Raw genomic sequence first — 27,346 nt, 5'->3', positions numbered from 1 at the left:
AAGGAGTTCAATTTTGGAATAATTAGGGTTGATAACATTTTCTATTTTTGTTCAGGAAAATATGGTGTTTAATTCCAGTTTTCTAGATTTTTTTCAGAGCAGGACAACTTTGAGTTCTTGTCTGAGGTGATTACACACACGTGCTACAGGTGCAGTAAAGAAATGCATTAATTAAATACAAATATTAAGAGAAGCCTTTTACAGAGTAAAGTCAATTCCTAAACTTTATATACAGTGTACACACACACTAAAGATCTGAGATCTGCACTTGCCCTTGGTGACTCACAGAGAAAAAACGTGTGTGTGTTCTGTAATAATAAAGGAAGAGGGATATTTTTAGGACTCAGAAGATAGACCTCTATAATTAGAACTGTGACTGGAGTACATATGGCAGTGATTAGCTTTGGAGGACATGCATTTCCCAGCACTGTACTATATTCTGCTAGTCATACACAGACTTTGGAAAAGAAATCAAGAAGAAAGAATGTGCCAGGAACGGTCACAATTGCTAAATTGAGGAGGTTTTTAGCTTTCGTTCAGATCATTAAGGCTCGGTGTCCTGCTGTAACACATTCACCGTCACACTTCTACAGCACATGCATCATCCGAAGAGCCTTTAATCTATTCAACATCCAAATGATATTTCAAAAGGATGTATGCACCTGAAGATAATTAACTTAATCAAAATTCACATTCATCATAATCTCTCCTTAATTCAGAGCACTTGAAACATAGGGTTGTCTGGGCATCCAGCTAATTTAAAATAAATACATAAAAAAATAAAAAAATAAAAAAAAAGGTTTTTGCTTTCAGACAGTAATGGCAAGTGAGCATGTGCTATATTTTACTTTCCTTTTTTATTTTTAAACACAGAGTTTAGGATTTATAAAACCATCATAAGCATTGCGGTTGGAATTAATTTAGACACAAACGTTGGATGTAAACATGGCTAGGTGAAAGATAAAAGCTCAGTAAAAAGCGAATACTACATCCTTCGTTGCGCATGTAGGTTGTGTGAAGGTACAGTTTACCTGATTGCGCTTGTCTATTGCGAGGCACACTACTGTAAGGTGTGAGTTTCCCCACACACCGATACCATGCAATCAATCTACCAATCAGTGGAGTGCTGAACAAGTGGCAGTAAATCTGGTTGGCATGCTAATCGATAGCACTTAGCCTCTGCAGCCTTATTACGCTATGGCTTTTTTCTTCTGCCCAACACGCACACAAACAAAGAAACAAGGAAAAAATGCAAAACTCTACATTATGAAACCTGCCACAAGACTGTACACATGTGTGTCACTGAGATTACATCTGAGATAAGCATACTGAAAATCTGGAGATTAAAAAGAGCAGATTTTCTGCAATATGCTGAGCGGGAAAGTGACAGGAGCAAACAGGGAAGGAAAGGGAGGGAGGAGTATGCTTCACAAGCGTCAGCACTTTTGTGTGAAGGTGCAGCGAGACTGGGCGAAGTGAAGAAACAGAGAGAGGCACCATGCTGAGTCAGGTCTGAGAGACAAGAGCGTGAGATCAAAACCGATTAAGCAGGATTTTCATTCATTTCTGTCTTGGCTAAGTTCAGGCAGTAAACCCAACTAAAAAGCACTAAAGTCTGATCTCTCTCGTTATAGTGATATCAGCACTGCAGGGAGATAAAGAATAAACCACAGACAGAGCACACACGGGTGCAGGCATGTGGGTTTTGTCGTGTTATAAACGAGCAAAAAACTTTAGCAGTGAGATGGCGTGTAAGGGGGGGTGCAACTTCCGTCTAATCCACTAAAGGCCCCCGGACAGCACAGCACTTCCCGTAACGGAAAACCGCACTTCCTTTGCAGCTCCAGCCAACTGCCCGGGAGGAAATATGAACTTGTGGATCTGCAAATAAGCGTCATAGCAACCATGTGCAAAGGGCGGGAAAATTGCAAGAGTGCAAAAAGCAGGCGCTTAACAATGTAAACAACGGTTACAACGTGTGTGTGTGTGTGTGTGTGTGTGTGTGTGTGTGTGTGTGTGTGTGTGTGTGTGTGTGTGTGTGTGTGTTCATCTACTTGCCACTGTGGCCAGGTTATAAAGTTGAGATTCACCATCCTGGTAATTTAAAGTGATAAAATGTAAACTTCCATTCAATGATATTTTAATTCTCTTTTTAACAACCCACATTTATCGTCCTAATGAGCAAGGAAATGGTAACAAGGAAAATCTACCAGACAAGTCATGAGGAAGTAACCTTGAGAGAAACTAGATTTATAAGGGAACTATTGGAGAGAGAGACACTGGGGACTAGGATTAGAAATCCACTTCCATTATTCTTCTGTGGGATGCGCACTTCTGAGCAACAAATCTACAGTAGCCAATAGACAATAATGGACCCTGGTGTTTGGAACGACTATGGGTACACACTGGAAATGCACCCATTTAAAGTTTATTCGTGTATAATATAAATACGCCGGCTACCTTTTTCACTATAGCGCATGATCTCAAAAAGGAATCCCAATAAACATGCAAGCACAAATGTAAGCTGCAAATTCACATTCCAGAGGGAGAAGAACCCTGCAACTTAAATCCCAAAGGTTCTTTAGAGAGTTATACTCTTACTCTGACCCTTCATGAGAAGGAAACTCACTAGGGAGGATGATGGCTTTCAACATACACCAGGGTTCTCCATCAGGTCACACTGAAGATCTTTTTACTATACTAGATTGCAGATGCAAGCAGTGTTTGTGACAATACCTGGGCCCAGGAGTGATAGAGGATGCAGCTGAAGCTTTGGACATGGTGGTCTGCGACTCCTCCTCCTCCTCCTTTTTCAGGAAGCTTTTAGCCTCCTGTGAGTTGGCGTCCACCTCTTTAGTAACCCTGTAGAGATGTGAAACAAGTTTTTCACGTTAACCAGTCATAATGTTCACTTAAATAAGTGAATAAAGCGTTATCTCGAGCAGCACTTGGGTGTTGTCTGAATGTATCAAGGCTATGTAGAGAAGCTGATTCGAGAGCAAGTGGTTTTCACTGAGCATGCTCTGTAATCTGTAGTGGTGTGGTCTGTTCTGTATGAATCTACAGCATCAATTCTAAAAAATTCTGCAGCATTATGCTCCGTCACTGCTTTTTAAGTGACCATATGGTCTGTGCACGAACATTTCTTCCCTTGGGTCATTATATCGGTGTGAAAATGATTAAGCATCAACGGCTAAAGCACTTACTGTTATAAATCTGGTGGAATTGCCATCTCTCACACTCACACATTTATTTATGTATGTATGTATGTATGTATATATATATATATATATATATATATATATATATATATATATATATATATATATATATATATATATATATATATATATATATATATATATATAAATAAAAATAAATGTGTGAGTGAGTGTGAGAGATGGCAAAGAAGGCACACACACACACACACACACACACACACACACACACACACACACACACACACACACACACACGTAAATATGCAGGTGTGTGTATATTTTATATGTATATAAAACAGATCTATATAAGTGTTTCAAGCTGAATTATTACACTACACAACAAAAGCTTAATTGTACTTGCACTCCATGCTTTTATCATTATAAAGGAGTGAATATATTTCAATAAAAGGCCCATGTTATACTGCCACCATGTGGTTGAAACCAGAAACACAGGCAGGATAGTTTCCTTAAGGACTTACCGAACTTCTTCTCCTGCAAAATCAAACACCTTTGTAATTGTAATTCTGGAGGCCTCTGTGGCTTTCGGTTCTTTGTGTGGAGACTCTGTGCTGGATTTACCGACTTTGTCCGAATCTGCTGTGGTCTAAGAACAACAGGATTATTAAAGACTTGTAGAAAAATGTGTACAGCATAATATTTTGAACAATAGATTTTGTTCTGTGCACTCGATTATTCACATACTTTTGTTTTCCGCAAATGTAAAAAATGGTTGCAATAACATGATATGATGGTTCAAATCTAAAATGCGTGGCACATTGTTTCGAGCAGTGTTTGATTACCTTTTTTTATTATTATTATTATTATTATTATTATTATCATTTCAGATTAATGTTTAGATGATTAGACACTCAGGTTTTGTGGGTCTTTCTGTGCAGTGTTCTCTGGAGGAAAAAAAGATTACTATAAAACCACTAACTGTTATAATCTTTGTAAGCACATTTCATAGTCACTGACCTGCTGCGAGCTGGGGGTCTCGGCTTTAGGTCTGTGGCCGACTTCACTCAAAAAACTCGCCCAAAGATCATCCGCCTTTTTCTTATGCTGTTCCTCGTGAACCTCGGTAGATTTTTTTACTGGCTTTTCATCTGTCAGTTGTGGTTCTTCATCGTTCTGTTTGTCTGCGTTACTCTCATCACCTCCTTCCAGCTTCAATCCTCCTTTTTTCCTTTTTCTTCACAAAAGTTGCAGTTGTGAAAATATATTAAAGCAATTACTAGAACACTAATAGGAAAGTAGCAAAAGTACAGAAAAGAAACCATTATTGTATAACATTATGTTGACACAAACAGTAAGTGCTGATAATGATGCCTGAACATATGCATTTTTAAAGCAGAAAAAGGGTTGTTTGTTTTAGGTTCAGGGTCATAACAGCAATGAACACCAGAGTATCGAAGTACTAAAAGCTTGAGCTTCTTTTAGTTTTTATTCCCTTCTTGTATCTAGTATGATTACTCTTCACAATACTTAATCTACCTGTAATATTATATATTGTTTATATTTATGATATATTTATATGATGTGTTCAAGTCGAGGTTGAAAACATATTTATTCAGTCAAGCCTTTAATCAGTAGATTTTTTCTCAGGTAAAGGCTCAGATCTGGAACATTGATATAGAGTGTTTGGTGAACTGGGATATTTGTACGCTGTCGTCCCCTCACATTCACGTGTTCACTCAGGTTTGTTGATGGTGGTGTGGTGGGCCGTCTCTTATCCCAGAGATCCCTCATGTCTGTGTTGCCTTCTGGTTCTCCCTTTTAGTTATGCTGCCATAGTGAGTCTTGCCGGAGTCCAAACTGCACAGTGACTTTAACTCTCATGCAACAATAGGTACACTTAATAATCCATATCCTTCTCTTCCTGTCACCCTCTTCTCTCTCTCTCTCTCTCTCTCTCTCTCTCTCTCTCTCTCTCTCTCTCTCGGTCGAGTTAAACATGCTCCTGAGGCTCCAGTGACCACTGTTCCTGCCCCTCTCCCCCCCGTGGATCTTCCCACTTCATCCAGGCCTGCCTGGATTAGACTGTAGTTGATGTCAACAGTCTCCTACACTGACTCAGAAATACACTTCACTTTTGATCATCATCACTGCACCCCGCAACATTGTATACCCGCCACAAATGGACATTCGGTGTAACCCAGATGAGGATGGGTTCCCTCTTGAGTCTGGTTCCTCTCAAGGTTTCTTCCTTATGCCATCTCGGGGAGTTTTTCCTTGCCACAGTCGCCAGTCGCCACCGGCTTGCTCATCAGGGACAAACTTACTCATAAAGAACATATTCATTTTTAATCACCGCATTTTCTGTGTAAAGCTGCTTTGAGACAATGTTCATCGTTAAAAGCGCTATACAAATAAAAATGAAATGAATTGAATTGAATGATGTTTTCTTCAATATTGATAAATAACATGGATAATACTTTAAAACATATACAGTGCCAGTGGCTTTTTTCATCCAGTAGCAGGTTCCTAGTTGCTGTGACATCATGCTTATTTGGACTTTATACACATCATCATTATCATCATTTTTCTTTATCATCACACAAGGTTAGAGAACTACTCAAAAATGCTTATCCATATGCGTGGTGCATTATTAAAATGAGGCCAGAACTGTGGTCAAATGGCTAACTCAAATTGCTTCTGTTTCTTGTTCTGTTCTGGATATTGACTGTGCAGAGATCTGCCTCATCTCTCAGTGTCTAAAAATATGCATGCAGACCGTTTGGCTATTCTTAATTGCCCCTACATGTGAATGGGTGTGTGAATGTGTGAGCATGTACTGGTGCCTGTCATTATTATACTGATTTTGTTAAACGGAAAATAGAACGTTGGATGATGGTCAAGTAAAAAATACACACTTTTAGATTAATCTAAAAAAGGACCATCTAAATATACAATCTACCGCCCAGACAAAAAGGGCCAGTTAGATGTATGTCAGTTCTGAGCAAATATGATAAATAAGGACCATACATTATCACTGTTGTGAACAATCGAAATACTGGGGTCATTAATAAGAGGTGAGGGAGGAATATACAGGGTATACTGTTATCTACCAGTCAAAACTTAATCTACAACAGAGGTTTTTAAAGCGTGGGTGCGGCCCTCTAGTGGGGAATAAAGACATGACAGGTAGGGCGAAATTCAATTCAATTTTTATTTATATAGTGCTTTTAACAATAGACATTGTCTTAAAGCAGCTTTTTACAGATAATGCCTTAATTAAGAATGAATAAGAAGTTTCTTTATAAGTGTAATATTTTTGGGGTGATGGGGGACTGTCGGGGCTTGAAAACCCCCCCCCCTCTAAAGTGGGAAATGGCGAAATGGGAAATTGAGAACCACTGATCTACAGAGACAAAGTGATCCGATACTAGCTGATTATTAAAATGACCTATCTCTGACTAATATAATTCTAACTTATCGTTTTTTTGTTTTGTTTTTTCAGCAAAAAAACTTTTCTGCAAAGCTTTTGCAAATGTCATTCAATCCATCTCCAAATGTGCTTCTAAAATTTTGACTATCCGAGTAACAACCTTCTCACCTCATTGTGTTTATAAGCATGATCAACAAGCACCATCTGATCAGACAATGGACTAAAATTATGCTTTACCTTGCAGTAAGGCTTTTACTTGACTTCTTTTTCTTTTTGACCTGCTCCCGCAGGGCTTCACTTTGATCCTCTGACTCCAGGCCGTCTTCCTTTTCACATTCATTTAAATCATCCTCGCTCAGATTGTCATCTGATCAACAAAAGCAAATAAACTAAAGATTAAAAGACAGTTGGGTCTAACTTTCTTTCAGGCAATTATCGAAGAGACAGCAATACGGTTCTGCTGTCATTTTATAAAGAGTAAAGAAATGTAATGCAATTAAACGTAAGCAGTGTTCTACCAGACCATACAAACAAAACACTCCAGACCTACAGACTGTTTACAGACTAGACAAACCCAGCATTAAGACGAACAAAAGACTGCTGAAATACAAGATCTAAAAGTCTCTATACACACGAGAAATTAACACTATTTAGCTAAATATTTTCCGAAATTTGTCACTTTCTTTCTATTTCCCAACAAAAGAATCTTAAAAAAACAGTTTTCAGTCATGTAGAAAATGTTAACATACATATATAACATGTGTTAGATGTATGGAGGATTTTCTCTTCACAACTATTCTTCACAAATAATGCAAACAATCCCAGAGATAATGATATAGTGCTCATAATTACAATCCCAATTCCAAAAAAGTTGGAACTCTGTGTAAAATATAAATGAAAACAGAATGAATGCAAACAGAATGCAAACGAATGCAGTCGTTTGTAAATTTCAACCCCTATTAAAAAATAATAATAATAAAAATTCACAACATACCAAAATGTGCAATTTTGAGGGAAAATGAGGCGATTTTAAATTTGATGGGCGCAACATCTCAAGTGTTGCTAAAAAGAGCAGCTGGAGAAACATTTTTATGTTTTTATGTTAACATGTTAACTTGCAAAAGGTCAGTTACCTAAAAAAAAAAAATAACCCCTGAATCTACAAGTTGTGAAACAATTTCTGAATAATGTTCATCGAATAATATAAAACCAAAATTGGAACAACTTTGTATATCTCGTCATTTGAGTACATAATGGGAGTTTCAGATAGTAAAAATAATAACTATAAATAATGATGCACACTGATACACACATTTTATTAATATGGCGTTCATTCTTATTCTTATTAATAAAAATGTCCCATTCGGACACAGTAGGTGTCGCAGCTCAAATTCCAAACGGAAAACACTCAAACACTCAAACAATGCTAGCAAGGTAATGTTTTAAAATCCCAAAGCATATATTCTGATAGTAAGGGTACGTTATAAATTAAGATATAATTTTTGCTGTCCAACTAACATTTCATTGTATCGCCTAATAAACATTAGAGCACTATAGTACTAAACAAAATTGATTTTAAATTTAATACAAGCACCTACATTTTTTTCCCCAGGCCTTGAATCCATGTTTCTGAAATTCAAGTACTTTCAAGAAGTGTAGGAAGCCTGTCTCGAGTTTCTGAGAATCTTTGTTTGCCATGTACAAGGGCACAAATCAATATGAAATACATGTGATCTTTGGGCCCTTATGCAGCACTGTGTTTAAATCAGTCATGATTCTTAAATGGAACTTCAGAAACACATTTAGAAATCATTGCCTTGTGAACGCAATTCACTGAGTCGTCCACAAATCCAGCCTGAAGCGCTTTAATGCAAAGAATAAGCCATATGTGAGCATAATCCAGAAATACCACTGTGTTCTCTCAGCCAAAGCTCATTTAAACTGGACTGTGGCAAAACGAAAAACTGATTTGTGGTCAGATTAATCAAAATTCGAAATTCTTTCCGGAAAACCACAGATTTTCTCCGTACTAAAGAGGAAAGGGGCCATCCGACTTGTTATCAGCGCTTAGTTTAAAAGCCTGCATATCTGATGGTATTGGGGTGCATTAGTGTCTACTTAATAGGCAGCTTGCAAATATTGAAAGGTATCATCAATGCTGAAAGGTATGTACAGGTTTTAGAGAAACATATTCTACAATCCAGGTGCCATCTTTTCCAGGACATTTCCAGCAAGACTTCAGAGTTCAAGTGCTGAACTGGTCTGCCTGCAATCCAGTTCTTTCACCAAATAAAAACACAAGGCACATCATGAAACAATCGATTTGCAAATCACACACAAAGACACCCACTGGAGAGCATTAGAGAACAACCCACAATTTTGTACATTTCAACATCACCGCTTGGTCCTATTCGAAGTTTCCTAACAGGAGTAGAAGGCATTCTGAAGCACATTAGAAACTTAAATAAGACATTTTAAAAACAGAAGTCTGGTCAAAATTGTAGAACACTTTTAGGTACCTTTCAGTTATTGGTGTTAATCTGGCAGCTGGTTCTAAATGTCCTTAATTATCAAACAAACCCCCGTTTAACTTTTAGCATTTCTGTTAGATAACGTTTCATTTTTCACCGACTTTGCAAGACGGTGAGCTGCTCTAAGGTGACTGAAACCCTGCGACAGTTCCAAATCTGTGATTTCTAGAACAGTGCAGTTTTTGACACTAATGCAATCCTCCCAAAGGGCTGGTCACCTACAAAAGACAAGTGCATGAGAGCCAGGATAATGTGGAGACTCTCAATGGGGAATCGGGTTAACAGTGGAGCTAAAACTGTTTGCTAGTTCACGCTGAAGAGGGTGAAGATCTGTCTCGGCAGACAGTGTAACGCTGTTTAGGAAATTTCTAACTCTGCACTGACCAAGCATCTCATCAGCATAAAAAACTAACCTTGGAGAACGAGTCCAAAGTTCACTTTAGTGATGAGAGTAAGTTTCATTATTTGGGTCCAAAAGGGAAACATTATGTTGGACATCAAACTGGGGAAAAACTGAACACAAAGTGCATGAAAATCTCAGTGAAAGATGAAAGAGTTTGGGGGATGTTTTCTGCAGCAGGAGCTGAGCCTCTTATACAGCTTATACGTGTCAGGGTAGCATACGGTTCCATCTCTGCAAGCATCTCCTAAACAGATCTAAACCTAATTGAAAATCTCTAAACAAATACTGGGCAACAAAGTTATAAATAAGAAAGCCACCTCCAAGAAAGAAACTGTAAGGAGATTGGACCTAACTTACACTGGATCAGTGTGAGAAACCAATGATGTCCAGCAGCTGCAGATGTGCTCAAGTCATTCAAAGCAAGAACATTTATATCATTTGGCAGACACTCTTATCCAGAGCGACTTATAACTGAGCAATGGAGGGTTAAGGGCCTTGCTCAAGTACCCAACAGTGGCAGCTCGATGGAGGTGGGATTTGAAACTGTGACCTTCCGATCCCAAGTCCAATGCCTTAACCGCTGAGCTGCCTTTACAGTTTCTGCTCATTTTTGATAGTGATAACCCTCAAACATTTTAGTTGTAATCTGTTTTTGCATTTTGATCTCTGTGTTTTTCCACAGCATAAACTGCCTTGGATGATTTGTAAACCATGCTAGTAGAACAGTGGTGTCTAATAATCTTTCAAGCAAAAAAATCAAGCGTTTAAAAATTGGTCTCTAATTTTGATTTCAGACACACAGACAGATCACTGGATTATATCATGTAGATATCAGGATCAGAATGCGATCCTGACCACTGTTGTTGCTGCCGGATTGGTATGAAATGTAAATATTGTGGGATTTTCATGTATAACACGCTCTAGAGTGTAGAAATAATGTTGTGAGAAACGTCTGAGCAGAAATGTTTCTTGTTGACAGAAATGCAATGGCAACTCATATAATAACTCGAGGAACACAGTGAACACATTCACCTACACTACAGCTGTAAATGTAACTACCAGTGTATACAGACACCAGACACCAGACACATACACTTCTAGATAAATGACGCTCATCTCACAAGCTGTATGATCGTGACCAAGACCAATCTCTCACCAGAGGGAACATAGTCTTCATCTTCATTTGAGGAATAATCCTCCGAGTCGTAGTCGGAATAATTCATCCTTTTCTTCTACAATTATTCAACTGCAATTATTTGTAATCTAATAACCGCCTGCTGTATTTCTAGTTAATGATGGGTACTGAATAAAAGGTGGGAAAGAGTTGGGAAAAAACGCCGCCACACGCACACAGCCCGCGCCGAAAACTTTCACTAAATACAGATACAATAAGAACGGGGACTAACAGGAAGTACAAAATTTCTTCTTTGATCTAATCGCCATTTAGCCACTAAAGGTAAGGTGCGGTAGCGCCACCTACTGGACTGGAAGGTTAACAGTCGCTACAGTACTGGTGCGTCTAAACCAGGGCTTTGCATTTATTTATTTATTTGTTTATTTGTTTATTTATTTTTTCTATTCACTTTTAATTATTTATTGTAATTTATTTCTATTTAGGTATTAAAATATTTTGCGACTAGACATCAGAAACATTTTAACGAGTGAATACGAGTGAAATTTTAAAGTATCATTTTATTTAGTTGAGTAAATATAATTGGATTTAAGAAATGGATTACATTGGATTACAATAAAATTGCATATATACACTTTTGTAGAACAGGAACACCACTTAAATATATTATATTAAGAATATTAAAAAAGATCCCAGTGTCTGTGGATTTTATTAATAAACTTTACTTCTGCATGGACCTATTAAACTAATTAATAATGTTACATAAATACACAACAAAAATGTTTGAAACAAAAAATTCCACGGTGCATCTATATTTCAATGTGAGAATTGATCTGCTCCTTACAACAGAAAGTAGCAATCCTTTAGGATCCATCTGCCCGTTCCTATTCTAAACTCACTTCTTTACTTATGGGTTGACTTATTAAGTGTGTGGCAGCCTGGAAAACCTTCATTATGGAAAATCAATATGGATGTCAAATTAAGGATAATTGGAAATGAAGTGTCATTTTGATTAACAGCATCATCCACGTAAGTCTCAATCTCATCACCTGTAATAAAAGTCACTTGTGAAAAGTAAACAGTATAGCTAGCATTTCTACAAGCTGACTGATTACATTTACTCCTGGTTTTGATCAAATGGGCCTTCAGTCTAATTCACAAAGCTCTGGCTGCTTTCATTACAGCCTGTAAGCATTGCTTCTACGTGGTTTTGGAAAAAACCCTGAAGCTAAGAAGGCGATTATCATGTGCATTATCATGTATTTCTATAATGTATAAAATACACAGGCAAATCAGTATATTCAAAGAAGTCATTAATGTGTGATAAAAATCAGCATATTCTAAGCATCAATGAGCACAATGTAGTTTGCTTTTAACTTCTGAAGGGTTCACATGTGTTAGAGTGCCATGAACAGTCCAAGGCTTGGACCATGAATAAATAATATGTTACTTAAAAAAAATAGTGATAGATGGGTTCTGCAACCATTATTTTATTAGATTGGATTGAACCTAGTAATTCAAAGATAATGGTGGTGGATGAATCAATAGTTGGAAAATAAAAAAGATGGGTGTTACACAGGTTTCAGAAGAGGGTATATGAAGATTGTACATTTACTATGTTTTTGGATGCTTCCATGGAACTGACTGATTTTGTTTCTGAAAAGAATCCTTCTTTTTTTTACACCACAACCTTGGATCCTGAACTTAGTTTGTTTTGTTTCCTTGGCATTTTTAGTTTGTTATTGTATTTGCTACTTTTGGACAATAATAATTGGCCATGACAACAGTACCTAACTAAACTAATCACCCAATACCAGTGCTTCCTAGGCTGATGTGGAATTGTTCTAGCAGGGAAATCAATATCAAGGGGTTGTTCAATTCAATTCATTTGTATTTGTAAAGCACTTTTAACAATGAACATTGTCTCAAAGCAGCTTTACACAGATAATTTGGTGATAAAAATGAATAAGATGTTCTTTATAAGTGTAAGTTTGTCCCCGAGATGACACAAAGAAGAAACATTGAGAGGAACCAAACTCAAGAGGGAACCCATCCTCATCTGGGTTGTTTATCCAGGACCAGTGTTGGGATCTTTGCTTTACATTCACATTTGTTGGGTGCTTTTTAATCTTTTAAAATCTTTTCCCAGTCCTGGTGTGTCTAATTTGGAGCAATGTTGTTTAAGGGGCTCCCATCTGCGTCCTCCTAGATGGCCGAACAGGACTGCATTAGTCATGCGTCAACATTAGTCCACTTCCGGTGTAGGACGCGCTCTTCCACGGCACGCGCAAACGGACAAAATGTCTCTTACCTGGTTCATGTAACCGCAACAACAACAATGTGCTGTCTTATATACATTACAGCGGTGTGTCTAATCTTAATTTAATTTTTTTTTGCTAGTTTGGAATAAAAAGCTGCACCCACGTCGGCCCCGATGATAAAGATTGTACACCGCTGCATTACATTAACCTTAGCTGTGACGCAACGCTGTACGTGACGTCAGCGGTGGTGTTTTGGAAGCTGGGTACTGGAAGCGCTAGTCTGCGGCTCGCTTGCTAATGGTTAATGATAGAAACGCATTGTGCTCGAGTTTCTCATGGTGTTATTTGGACGTGGAAGTTGCTTGACTTCCGGTCGCAGTGTCCAGGTAGTGAGAAATGCAGGACGACTATAACTTACCCGAAATAGGATTTGTGCAACAGATTCTGAGCTTGAATTTGGTCCCGAGGAAAAATGCTACCTGTGGGAGGAACGACACGTCCCTGTGCGACTTCTCAGGCAAGAAGCGCGTTTTGTTCAGTCTTGTGTATATTTGGATAAACTACACATATTTAACACTGATTCGTTCCCAGTCGATTAAATGCTACCAGATTAGCCTGCGATGATTGTTTGCTAGCTAAGATAGCCTGGCTAGTCTGCGAGCTAACCGGCTAAAGGGGTCTGCCACAGCGAGGGTTAATGTGGAGGAGCTGCAGCTAATGGCTAACACCAGCATGGACTATATATACACCTAAAAGTGTTCAACTAAATGAACTCGAACATGTTATTCTCAAAAGAAGTTTACATTTACATACAGCTCATTCAACCAAACCAACAAATTTACAACTAGTTATCGAGACTGTTTCTACTGCTCCTCTACATTATCTAATAATGTTACTGTTCTTAACACAGACAATTTCTTTTACTGAAACACTTCCGTATGAACATAAACAGGCGTTCTGTTATTGCTTTATTGGAAAGGTTTAGACATTTCACCCAGCCCAGCTTAAAATATTCAATTGTACATTCACATAGATATGCAAAAATGAAAGTACATCCGCTTTAAATGTTATGCTTTTATGTATCAGGACATTAGAAGAATCACATGGACCTTAGAATTCGGTACATACATAATTCACAAGTGAAAAACATTCAAGACAGTTGCCAATCTACCCAGAATTACACGTCTGAGCACATTCACCCTAAGGTCATACAGATATTGCAAAACAATCAGGCATTTCACGTATAGAGGGTGAATATCATTTTACTAAAGCAAGATCCAATCCTCTACACTACAACCGCAACTGTGCACCTTCATCATCTGGAGAAGTACAGAATCAATATTTGTCTATAAACATATAAATAAATTACAAATTACTCACCAGAGATGCAGACTCATAATTTGCACACTGAAAAATGTTTATTAAGCACATTAATTGCAGATTGTTAGTGTTCGTTAGAAGTATTTAGTTGTAATGTTATGTCAAGATGGGTGCAGTATTACATTTCCATGGCCTTGGAACTCTCCATGAGCTTCTATTGTGCCAGAATCAGAAATGAACTGTATCATGCTTCCTATGCATCCCATGCTGATTTACTTTCATGGAGCACATGTGCCATAAGGAGTTACTTTTTTCTCTGGTTTCAAGTCCGTGTATTTTTTTAGGCAGAATATAAAAATAGCACATGGACTTTTTTGATTGCGAACATTGTAAAAAAGAGTCGACATGTGGCTGCAATTTTGGTGTAATTTTCAGTGCTAACTGGAACTGGCATATTCTAATGTTTTAAAGAGCTTCTACACAAAATGCTTCAAAGTAGTATAAACAAATAGCTATTATCCCCCCTCTAGATTGTATTGTAATTGTGAAAAGTGCAGTATGCTTTAATATATGTGGAAAAACACCAACATGAACTGATTTCTTAAAAAAAATAAAATACAAATAAAAAATCCTAAAAAGGGCCTATTGATTACAAATAAAATTAAGCTGTGGTTGATCTTTTTTAGTGTGTGATTGTCTGAAGAAATCAGTGTTTAATTTTAGTGATTTAATAATGCATTTTTATTGATTTATTCTGTGTATTTATACAGTGTTTGCGTGCCCAGTTTACCAATGTTTTATTTGAGATAATGTGATGCTCAAGCATGAAACTAATCATCTTACCAAGGCCACTTTACTTTGCATAATTGTCAGTGAACAGTACAGATGCTTAGAGCATGAATAAGAGTGAATCAATGAGAGTCGGTAATTATGCCCAGTAGGGCTGAAACGATTCCTTGAAAAATTCAAACACAAAAAAATCATCAAGGTAAATTATTTGCACATGGAGCATTGTGCCTTCCCACGGACCATTATTACTGATGCACCACCCGATAAACTCTGGAGCGCTCTGGACAGGTTAACACTGAAGACGCTGCAGAATGAAAAAATGGAGGAACAGGGAGAAAACAGCGAAGGGGAAAATTTATATGGAAGCCCGTTTCCGCAACATATTCCAACTTTTTTCTGTCGATTCTGACTTTATTTTTCACAGTTCCGACTTCGTTTGCAAATCAGGCAACATATCAGGCAAATCATCAGGCAAATCAGGTATCAAACTAAGCCTCCGATCCCTGGAGAGAACTCTGTCCAACAGTCAGATCTGGAGGAGACAACCAGTGGAAGCACCAGAAATGTTGGATTACGAGAAATAAAAGTCTATAGGATTAAGCCAAGAAAACTATGGACAATTTCCATGCTTTGAGATCATTTCAAACTAAACCACAAAGTAAACACAGTACAGTGCATTTTTTATTTCTTAAATATATATATATATATATATATATATATATATATATATATATATATATATATATATATTTTATTATTATTTATTTATATATATATTTTTTTATTTATATATTTGTATGTGCATTTTGATGTTATATGGCAATTAAATGCACTAAATGGGTTTAGTTTTCACAGATATTCTTGTATGCAATTTCAGCACTAAGGTATACATTTTTTTACAAAAAGAAACAAATTACTTGTTCGTTTAAGGAGACCCGTCTTATTTTCTCTTGTATATTTAGTCTTGCTCTTTAATAAAGAAAAAGTACTTCTTATCCGATTACTCCATTAATAGTTGGAATAATCAATAGAATACTCAATTACTAAAATAATCATTACTACAGCCCTAATGCCAAGTGGTTATTAGATGCTGCAAAATTCACCACATTTCCCATTAAATAGTAAATGTATATTTAAATTTATATTTGGTCTAAATAACAACTTGTTCTTTTTTTTTTTCCTTTTTTTTTTCTTCCTCAGAGATGTGGTATGGCGTCTTCCTGTGGGCTGGAGTGTCCTCGCTGGTGTTCCACATTCCCGCAGCTCTCCTGGCCCTCGCCACACTCCGAGGACATAAGATGGCACGTTTCTTTCCCCTTGCCATCATACTCATGGCCATTATAGGGCCTCTGTTGGGAGGCGTGCTCACAAGTATGTATTTTAGCCTGCCTTAGAATACTAGATCAAATCAAGAGCTCAAATTTGGTCACAATTTAGTAAAACAAATGTTTCCATGGTAGAAATGTTCAGTGCTGCTGAAAAATATATACGCTATTATAGCAAAGTATCTGGACACCTGATTAAATGGTAGAAGACTCCATGGTGAAAGGAGTTATGTTAAAATACATGTTGTAGACACTCCTACTAGTGGTCACTATAGTAACTTTTATCAATAGGTGGCACTTCTTTTATTCCACATTTAACAACTAATCAGAAAATGCACCATATGCAGACTACTGAATTCACTCATTGGTAGTCATTGCACAAAGTCAATCTATAATTGCATAATTTTCTCAACTTTGCTGTGTTTCTGGACACGCCCACATCCATTATTCAACGGCTGTGGTCGTTCATGTTGCTGGATATCACCAGGTCTCTTTTAAAATGCTTTTTAACACACTTGCTCTTCTTCTTTTCATGTGAACGTATACAACCCCAATTCCAAAAGCGTTGGGATATGCTGTGTAAAATGTAAATAAAAACAGAATTCTATAAACTCACATTTTATTCACAGTATAATATAAACATTTTATAGAAAGAATAAGGTCATTTTGGGACAGGCCATGTTTACCACTGCGTAGCATGCCCTCTTCTTTTAACAATAGTCTGTATTTGTCTGGGACATGAAGAGTCCAGTTGTTGGAGTTTAGGGACAGGAATGTTGTCCAATTTGTGTCTAAGACAGGATTAAAACTGCTCAACAGTTTTTTTTTCTTTGTTGTATTTTCTGTTTCATGATGTCACATTTATTCAGTTGTTGAAAGGACTGGACTGCAGGCAAGGCCAATTCATCACCCAAACTCTCTTTCAGTGAAGCCATGCTTTATGGTTTAGCATTGTCTTGAAATATGCAATGCCTTCTCTGAAAAAGACGTCATCACGTGTCTGATTTCTCTAAAGGAGTTTTACTTTGCCACAATTGCTACTGGCTTGCTCATCAGGGACAAACTTACAATTATAAGGGATAAACTTGTACATTATTTTATTACCACTTTATTTGTATAAAACTGCTTTGAGACCATGTCCATTGTTAAAAGGGATATACAAATAATAAATTATTTAGTTGTATCTGGACGGAAGCATTTGTTGCTCTAAAACCCTTATATACATTTCAGCACTGATGGTGCCTTTCCACAAGTGCACTCAAGCATCCTTATATCATCAGAGATTCAGCTTTTTGTGCAGAGTGCTGATAACAAACTGGATCGTCCCTCTCCTCTTTATTCTGGAGGACGTGGTGTCCATGGTTTCCAAAACTAATTTTGAATCGACGGACTCGCGTTCCGCTTTACCTCAGTCCATTTTAAATGAGCTTTGGCCCAGAGAAGATTGTGGCATTTCTGGATAATGTTTACATATGGCTTCTTTATCGGTAGAACAATGCTGAAGACGGACCCGCCAGAAGGAAAAGTGGAAGGTCAAAGAGGAGGTTTATGTTGTGGTGAGGAAGGATATGCAGGTAGTTGGTTTGAAAGAGGCAGATGTAAAGGACAGGGGGGTATGGAGCCAAATGATCCACTGTGGAGACCCCTAACAGGAGCAGCCAAAAGAAGAAAGAAAGTTCACATATGGATGTCTTCTTTGCATGTTAGAGCATTAACGTGCAGTTGTGGAAGACACTGCAAACAGTGGTCATAGATAATGATTTCTGGTAGTGTTCCTGAGCCCATATATATTAGAGACCAGCAACGATCAGCAAATGAAACCTAGTTGCAAAATGTTCCTCCAGCTGTTTCTTTTTAGTAACACTTTTCCAGCTTTTTGTTGCCCACATCCCAAATATTTTGAGTCGTGTCAAATTTTTCCCTTAAAATTGTTCATTTCCTCAGTTTAAACATTTGATATTTTATGCATTCTGTTTTTATTTTACACAGAGCCCTAAAGTGTTTTGGAATCTGGACCATTTATGAATGAATTAGTTTGTGTCTTGCTTTCCAAATGAAACGCATTGACCCATTTGTGTGCATGTTATGTGATGAAGTTTCTTGTGGTTTGTTCCAGGTGCAGCAATAGCAGGAGTCTACATGGCAGCGGGGAAGAGGATGATCTCGTTGGAGGCTTTTGTGTTTGGAGTAGGACAGTCTTTCTTCATTCTTGTCATCTCTTTCCTCAGAGTGTTGGCCACGCTGTAGCACTGAGCCACTGAGCACAGTGAGAGCTGTGGACCTGCTTCACTTCCCCTGAATGTTATATGCAAAAACACTGAGGCCTTATTTTCAATGTGTCCCCCCACAGCTATCATTTTCAGACCCCCTAAAGGTTTCACACAGACAATGCCTCTCCCTGAACAGTGGACAGATGATGGGCTAAACAAATGTTCCATGAAAACGTCCTGCATATGAGCTTACTTATACATTTTGCAGGCAACCATTACACGCTATGGCTGCAAGCAGACCCCTGTCAAAAAGAATCGTACAGTGTTTTCACCATGATTTCACACCACTCTGATAACTTTCCACTTTCAGAACGAGTGATGCTGTTTCGTTTTTTTTTTTCTTTCCAATTACACAGATGAGTCTTAATGTTAAGTGTAACACAGATTAGGCTCACGATGAGCTAGTTTGAGTCTGATGTCCATTCCAGCTTTCTCATGTTCTTAACATGGCATATTTCATTTACATTAAGTAAATAAGTTTGTAGGAAAAAAATGTTTGCCCCATTAAATTTTTAGTAAACTAAGAAAATACAGGTATTTTAGAACCGTAAAATTGTTGCACTATATAAGAAAATTCAGTTTTATGTATTTAACATGTACTTTCATGAAGCACTTTATTAGAACTACATCCATTCTTGCAGTTATCTAACCAGCCAATTATGTGGCAGCAGTGTAGTGTATAATATGATAGAAATATGAGCCAGCAGCTTAATGTTCACATTAAGTAAGAATGGAGATGTGTTGTTGGAACCAGATGGGGGCGGCCTGGGTATTTCAGTGAGTGTTAATCTCCTGGGATTTTCACACATCACGCTCACTAGAGTGTACACAGAATGGTGCAAAAAAACACAAAGACCTCCTGTGAGCAGAGGGTCTATAGGCCGAGACAACTCCAATAAGAGATAAGAGAGATCAGAGGAGAATTACCTTTTTTTTCTCTTTTCTATCTGCTGCTGCCAGATTAGATAACTGCATCAATATACAGGTGTTCCTATTAAAGTTGGTTGATTAATGTGTCATGTTCCATTGGTATTATTCTCACATTCTGTATTAGACAACCAATTTATTATTTTCTTTGTTGTCGGCTATGTGAACATGTATGTTCTCATTTTTGGCTTTCCAACCAAAGAGATTTTAATGCTAAATGTACACTTTATCATATAAGTTACCTTCTGTGACCTTTAGATCTTGTCCTGAAAAGGCTTATGCAATTATATGACTCCTAACTCAATAAGAGCATAGGCTTAAAATATTTGAGCTTACTCCTATTAGAAATCAAATGCTTTTTATTTTTTATTTATTTACATAGGTACAAGCACTGCGTTTACTCCATCAGTCACATGTCGTGATACCGGTCAATCAGCATCTCTACTGCAGGAGTGAAGCAGTAGAGTATTGCTGAATAGATTTCTCAGTCGTGTGTAAGCAGCAGGTTCAGATGCTGTTGTGTTGTAGCAGTTCGTCTCAGGAAATCAGTACGGGATTTTAATTAAAGGTTCGTTTCATGATAACAGGCTAACATGAAGAAAAAAAAAGACCAATTAGCATGATTTTTGATTTGCATAATACAGAATGGCCCAAAATCTTTTTTATACTATTTTTTTTTCCAAAACTTGGCACAATTGTGGACTGAAAGAGGTCCTTACACTTAAAAGTTCTTTGCAGCGAGAATGTTTGGCAGTTTGAACATGGTTCAGATTGAACACTTTGCTTTTGGGTTTATGAACTTTACAATTTCACATACTGATATATTTTTCTAAAGTCCATCTATTCTCTTTATTCTGCATGATGACTGTGACCCTTATCTTTGTTTTTACTGAAATAAGGATTAGTTATTTAATGTATATAATATAGGGTGTATGGCTTAATTATTTTTTTCTTTTAGAGGTGTCAGATTTTAAATTGTACATTTAAATGCCAATTGTCAATATTTTCATGTAATAAAATAATTTAGATTCTAGCTGTTGCTTCATGTTAATTATATATTTGCAAAAGACTGGAACAAAAATGTGCAGTGTTGTGTCTGTGCACACAAGATCACACTGATACTGTAATAAATCTTTTTTGCACTTGTGCTAAATTGAGTTTTACACACATCATTGGACCCGATGGTCCTTTTTGTTTGTTCTTTTTAGAGCTACATAATAAAATTTCACTTTCTAAGCCATTGCCTGAACCAGAAAACGAGCCTAAATGAGATGCTGTTATTTTTTTTAAAATTACAAACGACGGCCCGGCGTTTCTTCACACTTTTTTTTCCAATGATGGAGCTGCTTTCCTCTCGACTAATCCTCCCTCTGTTCCCTCCCTATTCAGCTCACCACACTTTCACAGATGGCTGTCCTGCTCTCACTACCTCCATCAGCCAAACCCTGCAGCTCCATACCCAGTAAGGGGAGGAACACGGTGTTACTGCAGAGAATCCGAATATACACACTGCATATGAACGCACGCAGCGATGACTCAAGCGTGTGGGCTTTTCCTCCCACAAAGGCCGTATTCTAGGGAAAACTGCAATAGCAGCAGGTTTATATTTAAAAAAAAAAAAAAGTCATGAAGGTTGTTAGAAAATGAAAAGAGAATATCTTCTCACTCACACTGTGTATATGATGGACTGCAGTATTTTTTTTTTTTGAGCCTAAATTAATAATATGCAACATTTTTTCCTCTCTCACAACACATGCTGTTTTACAATGCAAACACAAGCCCATGTTCATTGACAATTAATGAACCGGAGGGGAAGAAAAAAAAGCTTAGTTTAGTCTAGAAAATGTTTGGATTTTTTTGTGGGAACTTGCACACAGAAATTTGCACGGACAGTAAAATCCAGTCCAGTCTGAGCTGTGCAGTGAGTGATTTATAAAACAAACATGTTCCAGACAATTAATGACACAACATTATTCACTTTTTAATAATTATTAACAAGTATATGTATTGAATTACTCTTTTCCTTTTTGTTTTTAAAACCATTTGTTCATAATTCATTCTTTTGTACATAATATGACGTGCAAGGCAAAGGTAGACATGATACAAAATAGAATTTGCACAGGGCTCAGTCCATGTATGTCTCAGGTGAGAGGGTTTCAGTTCTTTGGTCTGATGACTCTCCTTGTGCTGTGTGCTGTTCGGAGACTGACACCCCTCTCTCTGGGATGGTCTCTTCCTCACCCATCCCACCTAGACTCTTTTCAGGCTGGCCATAGTTGGCAGTAGTGCTGTCTGTCTCTACAGCCTGTCCCCTGTAGCGTTCTCTCGCTGCTGTTTTAGCTTTGGGTGGAGCAGAAAAAGTTTTGAAAACATAAGACAAGGCTGAGACCACATCCAAAAATAAAACGTACATATAAGCTATGTATTTTATATATAAAGGTGCATCTCAATAAATTAGAATATCATTAAAAAAGTTTATTTATTTTAGTAATTCAATACAAAAAAGTGAAGCTCGTATATTATATAGATTCATCACATACAGACTGATATATTTCAAGTGTTGATGATTTTGGCTCACTATATCAAAACATTTTAATTCTTCATAAAAACATTTAGTATGTTAATTTACTGTGTATGTACTCAATATTTGGTAGAGGCTCCTTTTGCTTTAATTACTGCCTCAATTCAGCGTGGCATGGAGGTGATCAATCTGTGGCACTGCTGAGGTGGTGTGAAAGCCCAGGTTTCTTTGTCAGTGGCCTTCAGCTCATTTGGATTTTTGCTCTCTTGTTTCTCATTTTCCTCTTGACAAAGATTCTCTATGGCAGGGGTCTCCAATCTTTTCCAGAAAGGGCCGGTGTGGGTGCAGGTTTTTATTCCAACCAAGCGAGTCCACAACAAATTCTACCTGTTCAAATCTAATGATCGTCATTGTAAATGACTATCAGGTGTCACCATTGATTGGTTGGAATGAAAACCTGCACCCACACTGGCCCTTTCTGGAAAAGATTGGAGACCCCTGCTCTATGGGGTTCAGGTCTGTTGTTTGCTGGCCAGTCAAGCACACCAACACCATGGTCATCATACAACTTTTGGTGCTTTTGGGCAGGTGCCAAATCCTGCTGGAAAATAAAATCAGCATCTCCATTAAGCTGATCAAACTTCCTGCTAGACGGCTGTGCTGATCTTAGACTTGATAAAACACAGTGGACCAACACCAGCAGATGAAACGACTCTCCAAACCACCAATGACTGTGCAAACTTTACACTGGACCTCAAGCAACTTGGATTCCGTGCCTCCCCACTCGTTTCCCAGACTCTGGGACCTTGACTTTAATAAAATGCATTTTTTCTTTCCTTTCATCTGAAAAGACGACTTTGGCCCACTGAGCAACAGTCCAGTCTATTTTGTCTTTTGTCCAGGTAAGACACCTCTGACGTTGTCTCTGGTTAAGAAGCTGCTCGACTCTAGTCATGTGTCAGTTGTAGCTGATGGATACGTCTGTGCGTGGAGGCTCTTAAAGCACTGACTCCAGCTGTGAATCTCCTCTGAATTCTTGAATGGGCTTCATTTCACCTTTTTCTACCACATTTTTTTCCTTCCATTCAACTTTTCTTTAATGTGTTTGGATACAGCACTCTGTGAACAGCAGCTTCTTTAGTGATAGCTTTTTGTCTCTTGCCCTCCATGTGCAAGGTGTCAATGATCGTCTTCTGGACAACTGTCAAGTCAGCAATCTTCCCCCATGACTGTGGAGCCTGAACCAGACTGAGACACCATTTAAAGGCTCAGGAAACCTTTGCAGGTGTTTGGCGTTAATGAGCTGATTAGTGCGACACCACCAGGCTCCAATATTGAACTTTTTCACAATATTCTCATTTTCTGAGACACTTAATTTTGGGTTTTCATTAGCTGTAAGCCGTAATCATCAAAATTAAAAGAAATAAAAAGTTTCAGTATATATCATTCTGTGTGTGCTGAATTTATATAATATACAAGTTTCACTCTTTGTATTGAATTACTAAAATTAATCAACTTTTTTTTATGATTTTCTAATTTATTGAGATGCACCTGTGTGTGTGTGTGTGTGTGTGTGTGTGTATGTGTGTGTGTGTGTGTGTGTGTGTGTGTATATACATACACTTGCAATCAGATATATTCAACCCCTAAAGAGTTTTAAGGATTTATAAATACAAATCTTTTCAAAGTGCAGGATTCTGCTTTGGATGGCTTCTTAATGAGTTTAGTGATACATAAAATCAACACAGAAAATGTATGATGTAGTATTTGTGTAACAGTATATTCTGTTAAGATCGCCATGTCACAATTATTCAACCCCTATATAATATTGTTGTTTTTAAAGCTTTCTGACAGTTTTTATGGCCTAAAGTGGAGCTGAAACATCATTAAGCCGTTGGGAACTCTATAACGATCCTTCATTTGCTTCAGCTGTGATGCATATATAAACCCCGACCAGGAAGGTGTTCAAGGTGAGTTGCAATCATGGGAAAGACAAAGGAGACAAAGGAACTTCCACAAAAGCTGAGAGAGGAGATTATGTCATCACATCTGAAGGGCCTTGGGTATAAGAAGATTTCCAAAAGATTTAACATTCCAAGAGACACCATTGGGAGCATTATAAGGAAGTTTATAACTTATAGAACAGCTGCAAACCTGCCTGGCTGTGGAAGAAAGCTCACAATTTCATCAAGGGCCCTTAGCAACTTAGTCAGGATGGCTAAGAAAAACCCCTGTGTGACTGCAAGACAGCTACAGGATGACATGATGAAGGCTGGTACAAGTGCTTCAGTGGCAACTAAGATGTGCACTGAATGATAAAGGACTTCATGGCTGGACCCCAAGACACACTCCACTCTTGACCTCGAAAGAACATCAGGAGTCGACTAGAATATGCCAGGAGGAATTTGGATAAAACTACAGAGTTCTGGAAGACAGTTCTATGGACTGATGAAACCAAACTGGAACTTTTTGGACATATGGACCAGCGGTATGTCTGACGTGCAAAAGGTCAGGCTTTTGGCCAGAAGAATACCATCCCCATGGTCAAGCACGGAGGTGGGTCAGTAGTGATGTGGGGCTGTTTTTCTGTGGCAGGAACTGGCAATCTTGATTATGTACCTGGCATCATGGATTCATAGAAATACCAGGTCATTTTGAAGAAGAACATGATGCCTTCTGTTGACAAATTAAATCTGGGTGATCATTGGATCTTTCAACAAGACAATGATCCCAAGCACACCTCCAAATCAACCAAAGCTTGGTTGGGGAAAAGATGCTGGAGTGTCCGGGAGTGGCCTTCTCAGTCACCAGATTTAAATCCAATTGAAAATCTTTGGTGGGATTTGAAGAAGGCAGTTGCAGCACGGAAGCCGTCAAACATCACTGAGTTAGAGGCTTTTGCGCGTGAAGAATGGGCAAAGATTCCAATCGAGAGGTGTAAGAAGCTTGTCAGCACTTATCGAAAACGCTTGTTAGAAGTTATAAAAACTAAAGGGCGCTCCACAAGGTACTGAAGCTGGGGGTTGAATAATACTGCACATGCTCATGTGTTACAAGACTTACAATTTTCATTTGAACTTCAAATATGTATGTTTTTTTTTTCCCCATTTATTTTCATTATCTTTCATCAACATTACTGTATTGTCTATTGAGGTGAAGGGGTTGAATATTTCTGATTGTGTGTGTGTGTGTGTACATTGGCAAATAGGGTAAAAAAATCACTAGGCTATTGTTATTGTACATGTTTTCTTTACTGTTTCTTCATTAAAAAGGTTGATATTTTATCTATGATCACACTTCCTGATATACCATACTAGGTGTTCAACAACCAAGTTCAAGTGGATCCGCAAAAATAAATTTCTCCCAATATTCACCTAGTAGATCCATCTTATTCGTAAAAAAGACATCACAAGTGCATCGTCACTACTTCTCATTTATCATCTCCCCCATAAATTGCATTAATCTCTTCTCACCTTCTTCCCCCTCAGGCAAGTCCTCAGAGCAGGGCTCCAGTTCTCCCAGGTTTACCCGCTTCCTTATCGGTGACCGCTGTAGTCGGGGCAATGCAGCTTTCAGCTCTGAGGCAGACCACAGTATAACCACAAAATCAGATTTTATTACAATCCCACTGTTTTTTCTTTTCTACAAAAATACTCCAACAACTGTCACAGACTTTTGAAACATAGTATCATTTCATATACAATTCTACAAATATTTTGTTATAGAAATGTTCAGAAGGAACCAAAGTCATAAAAACATTTTATGACTTTGGTTTCTTCTGAAGAGATCATGACTATACTCTGCTCCTAGTGAAAGCTACATCCTCCAGGGTGAGAACTCTGAAAGGGAACTGGAAGCTCAGTGGTTGAGAAGATGGACTTCTGAATGAAAAGGTCATGAGTTTAAATTCCAGCACCACCAATCTGCCACTGCTGGACCCCTGAGCAAGGCCCTTAACCCCTAAACTGCTCATTGTATGAGAGTCATTCTGGATAAGGCCGTCTGCCAAATGCTGTAAATTACAGCTCCTTTAGTGGGTAAATGTAATGGCCATCTAGAACACACTTCAGTCAAATCATAAAGCAACCTCAACACTGCTTCAATTTATTGAGGTTTGTGGGCATTTGTTTGTTCACAGATCTCTTAAGGTCCTGCCACAGCATTTCAGTTGGTTTGAAGTCTGCACTTTGACTGGGCAACTGCAACAACTTGATTCTGTTAGCCATTCTTTTGTAAATTTACGTTTACACTGGTGATCATTGTCCTGTTACATGACCCCATTTAAGCTTTGGCCTTGAGAGCTTTAGCATCTAGCATCTGTTTTTATTTATTTATTTTGCAATTTTTCTGAGCATGGTCTGACCATGGGTTGAATTAGCTGACTGGTCTACTCCTGAGAAGATGCAAACTGTCTTGAATGTTTTACATTTGTGAAAAATGCTACATACTGTAGAATTATGCACTTTGAATGGTTTGGAAACGGCCTTATAACCCCTTCCAAAACGATGGGCAGCAGCAATTGCTTACCTCAGGGGGATTTAATAAGCAGCACTTGACTACATCTTAAATTTAAACCTCTTTAATTCCTATAGAAGCAGTAAAGATGTACTTAGTTGGCTTTTACATTTTGGCATTATTATTATTGTTTATATAAATAATGACAGTGTAAGACATCATGTTTTTGTTTATCTGAGGTTATATTCACCTAATTAAAAGAACTGATAAGAACCAGATGATTTTTTTATGTCTTGATACTAAACTCATAGAATTCAAAGAGGATGTACTTTTATTTTGACAGATTGTATGCATATAAAAAAAAGGATTTTTGGATGTTTCCGTTTCACTACAAATTGTTCGGTGATATTTTAAATTTGCGTCATTTGAGACATAAAACCGATCACGTGAGGGTAATGAGTGGTGATGAGGGCCCTACCATTTCAGACCACCTGTTAACCATTTTAATTAGCAGCCCTTAACTTAAAATGTCCAAGAAACATTTATAGGTAACGGACTGGGTTTTTTACTGGACATAATAGCATATGAGTTCAATCTCTTTTTGTTTTGTTTTTTTGTGCAGGGTGGGACATGGACACTGAAACAAAAGCTCACCTTCCGGGTCGAGCAGGGCAGCGTGCTGAAGAAGGGCATCCTCGTGGACAGAGACGGCTCGACGCTGAGGTGATGGTTTCATGCGAGGCCATGGTTTGGGAAGAGTTTCTATGAGGGGAAAGAGGAAAAGTGTCTGTATTTATTCCCAT

At 37.9% G+C, this 27,346-nt stretch overlaps 3 protein-coding genes and 1 long non-coding RNA gene across 6 annotated transcripts in view; 1 reads left to right on the top strand and 3 right to left on the bottom strand.

Moving 5' to 3' along the window:
- The window catches only part of cfdp1 (craniofacial development protein 1), a 29,712-nt gene extending 18,740 nt beyond the window's left edge, over positions 1 to 10,972 (bottom strand). Inside the window, exons 1-5 of the mRNA XM_083552724.1 lie at positions 10,700 to 10,972; positions 6,847 to 6,976; positions 4,197 to 4,413; positions 3,701 to 3,825; positions 2,737 to 2,862 (exon numbers count right to left, since the gene is read on the bottom strand). Of these exons, the coding sequence (XP_083408850.1) occupies positions 2,737 to 2,862; positions 3,701 to 3,825; positions 4,197 to 4,413; positions 6,847 to 6,976; positions 10,700 to 10,766 (665 nt within the window). The 5' untranslated portion in view covers positions 10,767 to 10,972. The remainder of the gene's footprint in view (positions 1 to 2,736; positions 2,863 to 3,700; positions 3,826 to 4,196; positions 4,414 to 6,846; positions 6,977 to 10,699) is intronic.
- Positions 10,973 to 12,955: 1,983 nt separating this feature from the next.
- tmem170a (transmembrane protein 170A) lies at positions 12,956 to 20,720 on the top strand. The gene is made up of 3 exons (XM_083552751.1): positions 12,956 to 13,453; positions 16,246 to 16,416; positions 18,487 to 20,720. The coding sequence occupies exons 1-3, from the start codon at positions 13,333 to 13,335 to the stop codon at positions 18,615 to 18,617; spliced, it is 423 nt and encodes a 140-aa protein (XP_083408877.1). The 5' UTR covers positions 12,956 to 13,332; the 3' UTR covers positions 18,618 to 20,720.
- A 762-nt stretch (positions 20,721 to 21,482) lies between these two features.
- carmil2 (capping protein regulator and myosin 1 linker 2) overlaps positions 21,483 to 27,346 on the bottom strand; it is a 53,984-nt gene continuing 48,120 nt past the window's right edge. For 2 of the 3 annotated variants that reach the window (XM_083552593.1, XM_083552592.1), the window contains exons 38-40: positions 27,198 to 27,305; positions 25,562 to 25,666; positions 21,528 to 21,907 (exon numbers count right to left, since the gene is read on the bottom strand). In XM_083552593.1, the coding sequence (XP_083408719.1) occupies positions 21,693 to 21,907; positions 25,562 to 25,666; positions 27,198 to 27,305 (428 nt within the window). In that variant the 3' untranslated portion in view covers positions 21,528 to 21,692. Of the gene's footprint in view, positions 21,908 to 25,561; positions 25,667 to 27,197; positions 27,306 to 27,346 lie in introns of all 3 variants that reach the window. The other variant, XM_083552594.1, reaches the window with a different exon arrangement.
- LOC310732347 lies at positions 23,835 to 25,172 on the bottom strand. Its single transcript, XR_014535444.1, has 3 exons — positions 25,045 to 25,172; positions 24,450 to 24,971; positions 23,835 to 24,222 (listed from the first exon to the last, which is right to left on the bottom strand). It is a non-coding gene; the product is annotated as an uncharacterized lncRNA (long non-coding RNA).

This window comes from Silurus aristotelis (genome assembly GCF_946808225.1).
Source record: "Silurus aristotelis genome assembly, chromosome: 10".
Taxonomy (NCBI): Eukaryota; Metazoa; Chordata; class Actinopteri; order Siluriformes; family Siluridae; genus Silurus; species Silurus aristotelis.
Note: the sequence above shows the minus strand (reverse complement) of the source record. Positions and strands in the feature narration are given on the sequence as shown.